At 43.8% G+C, this 11278-nt stretch overlaps 3 protein-coding genes across 3 annotated transcripts; 2 read left to right on the forward strand and 1 right to left on the reverse strand.

Moving 5' to 3' along the window:
- The first annotated feature begins 966 nt into the window (after nucleotides 1-966).
- LOC4352641 (uncharacterized) lies at nucleotides 967-4984 on the forward strand. Its single transcript, NM_001423596.1, has 6 exons — nucleotides 967-1322; nucleotides 2017-2222; nucleotides 3155-3434; nucleotides 3779-3886; nucleotides 4049-4302; nucleotides 4385-4984. The coding sequence occupies exons 1-6, from the start codon at nucleotides 1080-1082 to the stop codon at nucleotides 4473-4475; spliced, it is 1182 nt and encodes a 393-aa protein (NP_001410525.1). The 5' UTR covers nucleotides 967-1079; the 3' UTR covers nucleotides 4476-4984.
- Nucleotides 4985-5846: 862 nt separating this feature from the next.
- LOC4352642 (cyclin-A3-2-like) lies at nucleotides 5847-8058 on the forward strand. The gene is made up of 7 exons (NM_001423598.1): nucleotides 5847-6271; nucleotides 6350-6582; nucleotides 6686-6838; nucleotides 6957-6990; nucleotides 7101-7250; nucleotides 7337-7471; nucleotides 7559-8058. Exons 1-7 carry the CDS (start codon nucleotides 5891-5893, stop codon nucleotides 7628-7630), a joined length of 1158 nt encoding a protein of 385 aa, NP_001410527.1. The 5' UTR covers nucleotides 5847-5890; the 3' UTR covers nucleotides 7631-8058.
- Nucleotides 8059-8714: 656 nt separating this feature from the next.
- On the reverse strand, nucleotides 8715-9746 carry LOC4352643 (zinc finger protein 7). Its single transcript, NM_001423599.1, has one exon. It carries the CDS (start codon nucleotides 9683-9685, stop codon nucleotides 9098-9100), a length of 588 nt encoding a protein of 195 aa, NP_001410528.1. The 5' UTR covers nucleotides 9686-9746; the 3' UTR covers nucleotides 8715-9097.
- Between the last annotated feature and the right edge of the window lie 1532 nt (nucleotides 9747-11278).

Raw genomic sequence — 11278 nt, forward strand, 5'->3', positions numbered from 1 at the left:
GAAGCAAGCATCACTCGATTCTTAAACTAAGTGCATGGATTGAAAAGTTTGAGTATAATTTTCCTTTAGCAGAGAAAGGATTTATGGACAAAGGTAGCCACTGACCATTCTAACTTAGGCACGACAAACCTTGAAAACCATGTTCTATAATCCATGATTACTCAGCAAAATTTGACCAAATTTAACACTGGAAATTCAACTAAAATACCACAAAGCTAAAACGTGCTGAACCGGTACACTAATAAATTAATATATATATTTTCCTTCTTTGGACCAAAACGAGTTTGTGATGATATTTCCTTTTTCTTATGGGGAGATCGCAGCCAAGATTACGTGCAGCTGAACAAGTCCAGGTACACTTAAACGCCGCCACCTTCTAGTCGTATTTTTTTTTCAGAATTCAATTCATACTTATCAGCTAAAATTTAAAATTTCAATATTAAATTTAGAGTTGATTTTAAAGTTTTTTTATCGAAGTTTATTTTTCAATCTTTGCTTTTAGATTTCTAAAGATACATATATAAAAAAAGTTTTATTCACAAATTATTTTCGTTTGTAAATATGGGTCTGTTTGGGGAGCTTCTAGCTGCAGCAGTTTCTTACATAATCATAAGCTCCTCATATAGTTCAACTTTTGGTCCAGATTATAAAAAGATGTAGTTATTAGAATCCAAAAAATGAACTGGAAGTCAAAAGCTGATAAACCCAGCTTTTTTAAATTATCAGAAGCTGGCTTTCAATCAGCTGTTTCTCAGAATCTTAAGCTCTCCAAACAAATTCAAAGAATAAACGAAACAATATTGCCGTAAAACGAACCCAAACAAATCTTTGCCAAAATATCAACGGGCGGGCGTACGACGTCACACGTGCACCCACGCGCCGTGGGGCCCACATGGAAGTGAGAGAGACAGAGACAGCGTGGGTCCAGCTAAGCGCAGTCACGCGCATCGCCTCCTCACCCCTGCCAGCGAGGCGCCCACCACCAACCCACATACCCAACCCCCGCGAGGGGGGAAAGGAAGGAGAAAGCCTCCCGCCCCCCTCGCCGCCGGCGAACGCGACGGCGGGCGCGTCACCACATGCCGATATCCTCCGGCATACTCGCGCCGACGCGGGGGGCCTCCTCGTCGTCGTCCGCGGTGGGGAGGAAGCTCCTCCTCCTCGGGGCTCGTCATCCTCCCTCGTCCGTGGCGGTGGCGGGTCGTGGCGTCTGGCGAAGGGGGCTTGCCGGGGTCGGGGTGGCGGCGGCGGCGGCGTCGTCGTCTTCGCCCGACGAGCTTCACGCGCGCGGGAGGCCCCTCCGCGGCGGCGCCTACGAGGAGGTGAGCGAGCGAGCACAGCCGAGGGGGTTAAACTCCATGTTCCTCCTCCATGTTATACGAAACAGAAGAATCGAGGCGAAAGTATGAAACGATAGCTTTCAGCCTTTTGCAAATACTCGATTGAGCAGCAGTAGGTGGTATGTATGATTTGCGTTAGTTGGTGTGGGATTTGGATTGGAGCGAAGTGATGGGGGATTGGAAGGATTTGAACCGTATATAGATCTGTTCATTTAGAGATGTAAATGTTCCTAAAGTCGGCAACACAAAAGTAAACGATACTAGCGTCGATGCGCAAAGCTGCAACTTTATCTTTCTCATTGGATAGTTTGTCATGCTGGGTACTAATCTTGGCACACAGTTTGTCTTAACCCTTGAGCAGTATAAAGCTTCCTAAAAGTGCATCCGAGTGCTAATATGGTTAACTTTTTTGAGTATGCATACACATTATTTAGCCTCTCATAGTTGGATGGCAGTGATGGAGAAGTAATTCAGCATGCTTGAGCAACAACAAAAGTTAGAATGTCTCTCCTCACAAGTGTGAGGATGTTATTTAGCTTTCACCAACAAAGAATATATGCTTGTCATCCCCCTACTGTCAAACTTATCTAGATGAGAGCATTAGCATCTTTTGGTCCTATTTGAATTTCTGTATTGTCACTTTTCATTATCGTGATGCTCCTGTGTTTGCTTGTAGAGATCTGCCCTTTGGAACTTGATAAAAGACATAGAACCTTTGGATCTAAGCATAATCCAAAAAGATGTTCCTTCTGAAACTGTGGATGCAATGAAGAGGACTGTTTCAGGCATGTTGGGCCTTCTTCCATCCGATCAGTTCCATGTGGTCATAGAGTCCCTTTGGAATCCTTTCTTCAAGCTGTTGGCATCTTCAATAATGACAGGGTATGCTTTTCTGCCCGAAACTTAGCTTTCATGTTCATCCACTGTATTGATTATTGTTGATTCTAGTTGGTCAAAAGAAGTCAGATTTAAGCATGATCACCTTTTGAAATGTGCACAGGAAAGTAGCAAATGACTTAGCGTGTAGTTTTAGGTCAATGCATTAAGATAAATAATTATGTAGCGTGGCCAGCTATTGGTGGCCAGCTGTAGCATAGCTCTTGTCTATCATCTATATGCATGAAATACAAATGCTATTTCCCTATGCTGAGTTCGTCAGGACAATCGCAGCACTTTCGTTCATGTATGTGGTATGTCAAAGCATGTCTTGAGGGTGTGAATTGTGAACTCCAAACCTTTTCCTACAGCATTTCTGCCAATGAGATTTTAGTGTACAGTGTCTAGTAGTTTTGGTTTTCCTCGAGCATATAGTCCAAGTGTACACCCTTGTCTGGTCTACCTGGAAATTGTTACCCATACAATCTACCACTATTGCTTCAGCACTCACATAGTCACATCCCATTTTTCTTTGGAACTAGCTATTCTTCCACCCCTGTTAATTGCTCTTAAAGGGTGCATTCCTTTTCATAATTTCACGAAGGAGATGACAGATATAAGTTGCTTGGTATCAGCTTGGTGTTCATTCAAATTAAACTTGATTCCTCAAAATTTCAGATTGAATTGCTAACCTTCTTCCTCACAAAAAAGTAAGAAGAAATAAATATTAACCTTTTTGATGGCATCAAATTCCTTTTCACCCATAATTGTTGGTATGGTGAAATAGAATGCTTTCACTTAACTTAGAAGAAAGGCCAGACCATTTACATATTTTTTTATTTTATTTTTCTCATTGGCATTTAGCATAAACACTTGATGGGGTGATTTGCATGTGCCAAGGAAAATTAATTTCTAATGTCACTTTGCCTTTGTTCCAGGTATACTTTATTCAATGCTCAGTACAGACTCTCCCTTGAAAGAACGCTGGAGTTTTCTGAAGAAGAAACTGAATGCAAGAAAAGAGATAGCTGTGAAGAAATTCACAGTGTTGGAAGGCCTTCTATGTTTCTCAGCTTACCAGAAGATGTAGGCTTGACAATCGAATCAGAAATGGCAGATGAAAAATTATGTGGAAATATGGATGGACTAGGTAGCTTAAGTATTGAAGCAAAAAAACTCATTCTCGGTATGCAATCTCGCTTGGATTCCATGGAAAAGGTAATAACCATCTCTTACAGTCTTACCTGATTGGATGATCATAGATGATTGGTAGTGATGGCCATATGTATATTGACTGCCCTGCATATATCTGCCAATCTTGTCATACCTATTATGCACAGTGAAAATTTCATGGCTCGTTAATTTCACACTTTTTTCTGTATCAAGAATCTCTGCTTAGTGCAAGCTTGGCTAGTGTAATATTAGAGGTCAACTTCACCTTCCCTTTGAACTGTAGGTTAATCCCATTGGTATTCTTTAACATCTTTGCAGGTTTAAGCTTTCACTTGAAAACTACCAATTCAGAATTTGATTGTATTCTTATATTATTTTTAACCTTGCAGGAGCTACATGAACTTAAGAAGAAAAATTCTTCCCAACAAATGCAGCAATTTGCTGGAGAAGAGAAAAACGAGCTGCTGTATTACTTGAGATCGCTGTCACCTGAGAAGGTTGTTCTGTTTCTGGCCTTTTGAGTTCCGCAACTAATATATTTCCTCTTGTTGGATGCCATGTGAACAAAAACAGCAAATAGCAATCAAAGCAAGATGAAGTTTCCCAGTTTCCTGGGGCACCTTTTTGTTTCAATTTGAGCTAATAACCATTTTGAACAGGTTGTTGAACTCTCGGAGTCTTCCTGCCCTGGTGTGGAAGAAGCTGTTTACTCCGTGGTACATGGTCTGCTAGCAACTCTCTCCCCCAAAATGCATACGAATCGCTCTCCGACCTCAGAGAACATGGCGGGTGGAGCTGTAAATTTTGGGATGGAGGAGGACGATGAATTCACTGAGCTCGTGGAGGACGTGTCCCTCCCATTTCAGCCCCTGATATCTATTCCTCGCGACCGTCTTGCCCGTCTATTATTCTGGTAATAATAGCAGTTCCTTACCTGTGCTGCCTACCGATACTTGACAACGTTCTGACCTTGTGATTCCGCGATGGCTGTTCAGGTGCATGATGCTGGGCCATTACATCCGAGGTCAGGAGTGCCGGCTTGAGCTGATGCACCTCCTGGCAGTCTCCAGTGATGCACATTCATGATCTCCCCTAGTCTGGTAGCAACAGCAAATGCTCTGCAAAGCTTCTGTCAGCTGAACGAACTACTTCTGCATGACAAAGACGGAAACAGGAAACTCTCAAGCATCATGCGAATCGATCCAATTTGGATGCTGCAACATTAGTATGGGGATACATAGGAGAGGGAGAAGAGGAGCAAACCCATGGATGGCCAAGGTAGAGGTCAGGTCATGGTCCCTGCAGTAGCTCGAACCAGGTTGGGTTGCTCAGTAGCGTCAGATTTCCATATAGGATTAACCATTTCATCATGGTTAAATGTGCTTTTCACCTTCTTGTTAGTTTGTGTTGTGCTATGTGTACAAATCCTGGAGTTAGTATACAGTATTTCCTCACCGATGTACTGGTATTTTGGTTGTAGCAACGTTGGTGTTGCATCCTGTATATATAACATTATACTAGTAGTATGTATGTAAAACTCTTATATTTCCTTGTGTAAAAAGATCTCTTAATTTTTCCATTCTATTTCCTTTTGTAAAAGAATCTCTTTTTTTTTCCTTTGTAAAAGTTGAGTTCGTCTACCTCAGAAAAAAAATGTTGGATTCTTCTGGGCTGTGTGGGTTGGAATTCCTGGGGAATTTAACTATTTGTCACTTTTAGGTTCGTCACTTATCCAAATGCTCCTCATTTGTGCTTAAAAATTTGCCACTGAAAAGAGGTAATTTTTTAACTATTTGCCACTTTTGTCTACGTGATGTGTCCGCGTGAAAAGTAACGTGGGCCCCACCTGTGAGCCACTCCCCTCTCCTTCTACCTACGACCGCCGTATATGTATCGAAGTCTAAAAGTACTTATATTTTAGGACGGAGTATGTCAAAGTTCCAAAATACTTAATACTTATATTTTAGGACGGAGGGAGTAAAAGTGATAAATATTTAAGAAATTACCACTCTCAAGTAGAAAATTATTAAACGTGGACCTAAGAGAGTCATTTGGATAAGTAAAATCTTAAAAGTGACAAATAGTTAAATTCCATGGAATTCCCAATGCCTAATACAGTAGTACAGTACTACAGTAATAACCTGCAAAATCATTTACTACTAGCTCTGTAAAAAAAGGTTTTGGCGCCGAGTCATGGGTAATTTGAGTTTTAAACCCTACCTCATCGAGCCCCAGATCCCGCCCGCGATCCCCAGATTCCCCCAAAAATCCAAAATCCAAAACCCCAAAAAAAAGCGAAACACGATTCCACGAAACCCTCGTCCCCCTCCTCGTGAGATCGGATTCGATTCATCTCGTAGGCGCGTCTCCCCTCCTTTCGAATTCTCCATTTCGCGCTCTTCTCTCCCATTCCCCCAATCTACTTAACCTCCTCCTCCTCCTCGAGCTCCGAATCCCAAAACCCTAGCCCCACCCGCCGCCGCACGCCGGAGGAGGAGGAGATGGCTGACAAGGAGAACTCCACCCCGGCCTCCGCGGCGCGGCTCACCCGCTCGTCTGCGGCGGCTGGGGCGCAGGCCAAGCGTTCGGCCGCCGCGGGCGTCGCCGACGGTGGCGCGCCGCCGGCGAAGAGGAAGCGCGTCGCGCTCAGCGACCTCCCGACCCTCTCCAACGCCGTCGTCGTCGCCCCCCGCCAGCCGCACCACCCCGTCGTCATCAAGCCGTCGTCCAAGCAGCCCGAGCCCGCCGCGGAGGCGGCGGCGCCCAGCGGCGGCGGCGGCGGCTCCCCCGTGTCATCCGCGTCGACGTCGACGGCGTCGCCCTCCTCCGGTTGGGACCCGCAGTACGCCTCCGACATCTACACCTACCTCCGATCCATGGAGGTACGCGCTTCGATCTGCATTCGAATGGATTAGGTTTGGTTTGGTTTGGGATCTGACGACGATGGTGGGTGGGCGCAGGTGGAGGCGCGGAGGCAGTCGGCGGCGGACTACATCGAGGCGGTGCAGGTGGACGTGACGGCGAACATGCGGGCCATCCTCGTGGACTGGCTGGTGGAGGTCGCCGACGAGTACAAGCTCGTCGCCGACACGCTCTACCTCGCCGTCTCCTACCTCGACCGCTACCTCTCCGCCCACCCGCTCAGGCGCAACAGGCTGCAGCTCCTCGGCGTCGGCGCCATGCTCATCGCTGCGTAAGCCGCCGCCGCCGCCATTTTCTTCCTCTAGTCTCCTCACATTGCATCAGAGATTGGGGGATTGAGTTTGGTTGTTGGATGGTGGTGGTGGTGGTTGCAGGAAGTACGAGGAGATTAGCCCTCCTCATGTGGAGGATTTCTGCTACATCACTGATAATACGTACACTAGGCAGGAGGTTGTCAAGATGGAGAGCGACATACTCAAGCTTCTCGAGTTCGAGATGGGCAATCCTACCATCAAGACATTCCTCAGGTGGGCATACTGACCCCCCCAAATGATCATAATCCTCTGCAAATGCTTGCTCCCAATCTGAATTCGTGGCTGAATGACTCATTTTGTGCATTTCCCCTTTGTTCCACTTAAATTTCAGGCGGTTCACGAGATCTTGCCAGGAAGACAAAAAGGTAAGCATCAATCCGTGTGATTCATCATATTAGTCATTTAATTCTTGCTCTTTTGCTTCTGTGGGTGCATAAATTGGTGTATCTGACGGATTCTTGTATACTCGTTGCAGCGCTCCAGCTTGTTATTGGAGTTCATGGGGAGTTATCTTGCTGAGCTTAGTCTACTTGACTACGGCTGTCTCCGGTTCTTGCCATCGGTGGTTGCTGCCTCAGTGGTGTTTGTTGCTAAACTGAACATTGATCCGTACACCAATCCTTGGGTAAGAACTAAAAACTATTCCCCTGTATAAAGTGCTGCTGTGGATCTATACCTGAAGGCTAAAAACTGTACTGCATGTGGTTCTAGAGCAAGAAGATGCAGAAGTTGACAGGATACAAGGTGTCTGAACTGAAGGATTGCATCTTGGCCATTCATGACTTGCAGCTCAGAAAAAAATGTTCAAACTTAACTGCAATTCGCGACAAGTACAAGCAACACAAGGTTTGTGCACGTCCTGCATCATGTAGTCTTAATCAGATTATTGTCATAATTGTAGCGTTGGTCTAATTCTGCAATTATTTGGAACAGTTCAAGTGTGTCTCAACATTGCTTCCCCCTGTTGATATCCCTGCGTCATACCTCCAAGATTTAACAGAGTAGCTGTTTTTGGTCTGCAACTTTGCGATGTTAACAGTCTGAGCTTGTCTCGAGCTCCCGGAGATAAAGGAAGAATTACAGTTGCAGGGCAGCTTCTCAGCTAAGTTAGAGTGCTCTAAGCATTTAGATGCTGAATGGTTTTAAAGCCTGAGCCTTAGGGGGAGATTTCAGAGTCTATTTAGGAGCCACTGAATCGCTAGCAGGCTAACAGGCATTCTCCTGTTTTTGTAAAATTGTAGTTCTGTATTATAACTTACAACATGGTGTCTTGGTTTGTTGGGAGAAAAACTTGTAATGTTTGATATGCTGGTCCATTCCCTTTGTTAATCTTTTTTTATGAAATTGTCGGTTACAGTCTCAGTACCTTCTTTTCCCTATTTAAGGGTAGAATCACAAATGGACTTGAATAACACTGGTGACTTGAACAGTTATGCTCGACAAGTTGACACCTCTTGTGCTATTTACCGTGACAATTTTGTATCAACATATTTTGTTCAATCTAACATATAGATGCATGCGCCTTTGCTAATGAATCATCAGAAATATTTGATGCGGTTGGCTTATGAAGACTACTGTGTTGAGGGACTTGGTGTGGTACTGTGGTGTATTCACAAACTTGATTTTCTTTCAGGGCAACTAATGCAGCAGAAATGACCTCCTACTTTTGTTTCTGTCTTATAAGTGATGCCTACATTTGTGTTACGTGCAATACAGTAGCCTAGAGTAGTTCAGATGCCATTTCTAATTTTCTACTTATAAATATGTGCAACTTGAAACTTGAAAGGTACATAAAGTTTTCTCCTTTCGCCCCACCCTTTCCATCATGAAGTTTTTCTACATAAGCTGCACTACCTTTTCTTTTCCAAAACTTTTCTTAGCAATGTGTTTCATATGAGTGAAAATTGATAATCTTTCACCTTCACTACCATTTCCATAAAAAAAAGAGGAACTGTACTGTCCTTTCCAACCTTAAATTACCTTCCTCTTAGCTTTTGGTGCGTTGGAATTTCATAGGATTTTGCTGGAATTTAAAATTAGTCAGTTCATTTCCTGTAGGAATTGGACAAGATCGCCACTGTTCTGAATGTTTTTTTTTTTGGAACTTCAGCTACATGTTGGGAAATAAAAATTGAGAACACTTGCAATATAACTGAATTACTGATAAAGACGGGATATATTCTTCGTGTAAGAATTGCTGCGGAATGCATGTCTTTCTTCACAGTTGAATCAACTATGATCATGCTAATAAGTTTCTAGCTATAAAATTAGTGCAGTAACTTGTCTCTGAATTTTTTTTTCAATAATTCTGCCAAGAATTCCAAATGAACAACAATACCTTCGAAGTTCAGTACCACCATATGATTTTGATCTGATGGTGAGCTGAACCTATTGATTACTTCAAACTCATTTATTCAGAAGGACAAGCTTGAGGAGGGACTTATGTACTGGTCAGAGTTGTACATCAACCTATCAAAGCCTGAGATTTAAGTCTATCTTACTCTGTTCTGATGGTTGGTCTGAAGGCTGTGATCTCAATCTGAAGCTCCCTGGCCATGTCGAATTCGGCACCTCCTCATAAGCAATCGGTGGCCAGCTGATGCTGCCTTCATGAAACCTTGGTGCTGTCCTGATCTGTGCTTGCTGGCTTGCCTTCTGAATCACTGAGCTCTGGTTTACTCTCAGGGAGTGCACAAAGGCAGCATGTGCCTCAAGAGGCAGCCCCATCATCATCCTCTGCGCATGGTAGGAGCGTTTTGCGGCGCTCCGCTCTCGCTTGTGAGCGTTCTGATGGCCGCCCAGAGCCTGCGAGCTGAAGAACTTCCTCATGCAGAAGTTACATGAGAACACCTTGTGTGGTGCAGAAGAAGGCTTGGGAGCCTCAGACTCCGAGCAGTTTGCTGCTTCTGTTTCTTCTGCTTCGGCTGTTGCTTCTTCTGGTGATCCCTGTGTGGCAAGAGTGAGGCTCAGCCATGTCGCGCCGTCATCATCTTGCTCGCTGGTAAGCTGCTGCTGCTCTGAGCTCTCTTTGTTCACCGACGACTCGTCTGCCTGCTCCATCTCCTACCATGTAAGTGGTTCAAGCTTTCTGGCTCTCAGGTTTGCAACTCATGTATGGTGCATCTTCTTTCAGTTTTCAGATGGCTTTTATAAAGGATGACGAGGTAGGAGAAGGCAGAGGGGAATTTTTTTTTTCGGGAGGTAATAATTGAGGCTTGTGGAGGGTCTTTGTGAGGAATCAGGAGGTAAAAGAGTTTTGTCTGGAGTTAGTGGATCTCTCTTTTAGTTGCTTATCTCTCCTTCCTTTCTTGCCTGGCCCTTGCATACATTGTAGTGGTGCTATGCTACCCTGGTTGTACATATCCCAGGGGCAAGGCACAATGCATATGCTTCTGTCATCTTTTCCTGTACACATCTCACTAGTTGATGTGTGTACCCCTGCTCTTTTTCCTAAAAGAAAACAAGAATCATGATACAAGGCATGAAATTTCCATGACAAGCTTTCTTCCATTGGCTGGTATGCCTCATACAGGCGCCGTTTGACTATTCGTCAGGGGGTTTGATGAAAGCGATTTCCCATTAACAAAGTCATGAATCTTGTTAGGATTTTTGGTCTAGTCTAATCAGGCAAGCCCACAGCTTCTGGCTCTAGAATGATGGTTAGGTTAGGCCATAAGAAGCAATCCTACAATACTTTCTTTGTATGTGCTCCTGTTGAACATCCTGGGGATAGATGCTACTGTAATAGTAGCTATATAAAATATTCAGTTTTTTTTTTTACCATGTACCGTAGACCATAGTTCACCTTTTCTGAAATTAGTTAACTTGCACAAAAAGCATGATGGTTAGGTCAGAATTCACAATAAGCAGCACATATAGGCACCAGCAGTAATAGTAATTAGTTAATTACATCACTGTTCTTTTTGGAGTACTATTATTTTCAAAGATAGTGATGGAAAGAAGAAGACATGCATCCTTCTTGTTACTTCTATTGATATTATAACAATCCGATCTGAGAAGTGACAAGTGAGAACTAACAACTAAAGTGGAGTGGTGAGGCGAATAGAATTGTTTTATGCGTCGTGTTATCCTTTCAAGAGCCAATAATGGAGTTATATACTGCAGATATATTGTGGCCATCTGCTGTTAACTTGTTAGGCATCAATTTTTTTTTTCTTTTTTGCTTTAGTGGGAGACTTGCTGTCATAAGCGTACTGGAGGAGGACCGCCCTGTACTTTTTAGGTAGCCTTTTGCTGGGAGATGGAAGCTGAGTTCTTGCCATCTTAGCTTTCCTTTGTTTTGTGCAAGTGTGATGATGATGATGTTAGCATTGGGGAGGATGGATGCTTTTTATTGGTGATGGATAGAGCTTACATTTGATACTAGTCAACTTGATCAAGATAGAAAAGGAGAGGCACCTAGCTTCCTTCCACATAGTTAACCATATCTGCAGGGGGCAGTACCCAACATGTGTCGCTTTCATCAAGATATGCAGATCTATGCAATTTCTCAGGGACCCATTGGTATCTAGTTCTTTAATTTGTTTTTGTGCAAACCTCTTTCTGTTCATATTTGATCATTACTAGGGGGAGGTCTTTGTCTTTGCTTCTGATCACTTCTTTTCTCTGGCCTAAACAGGAACACATCAATTG

Source organism: Oryza sativa, chromosome 12 (assembly GCF_034140825.1).
Source record: "Oryza sativa Japonica Group chromosome 12, ASM3414082v1".
NCBI classification, from domain to species: Eukaryota; Viridiplantae; Streptophyta; class Magnoliopsida; order Poales; family Poaceae; genus Oryza; species Oryza sativa.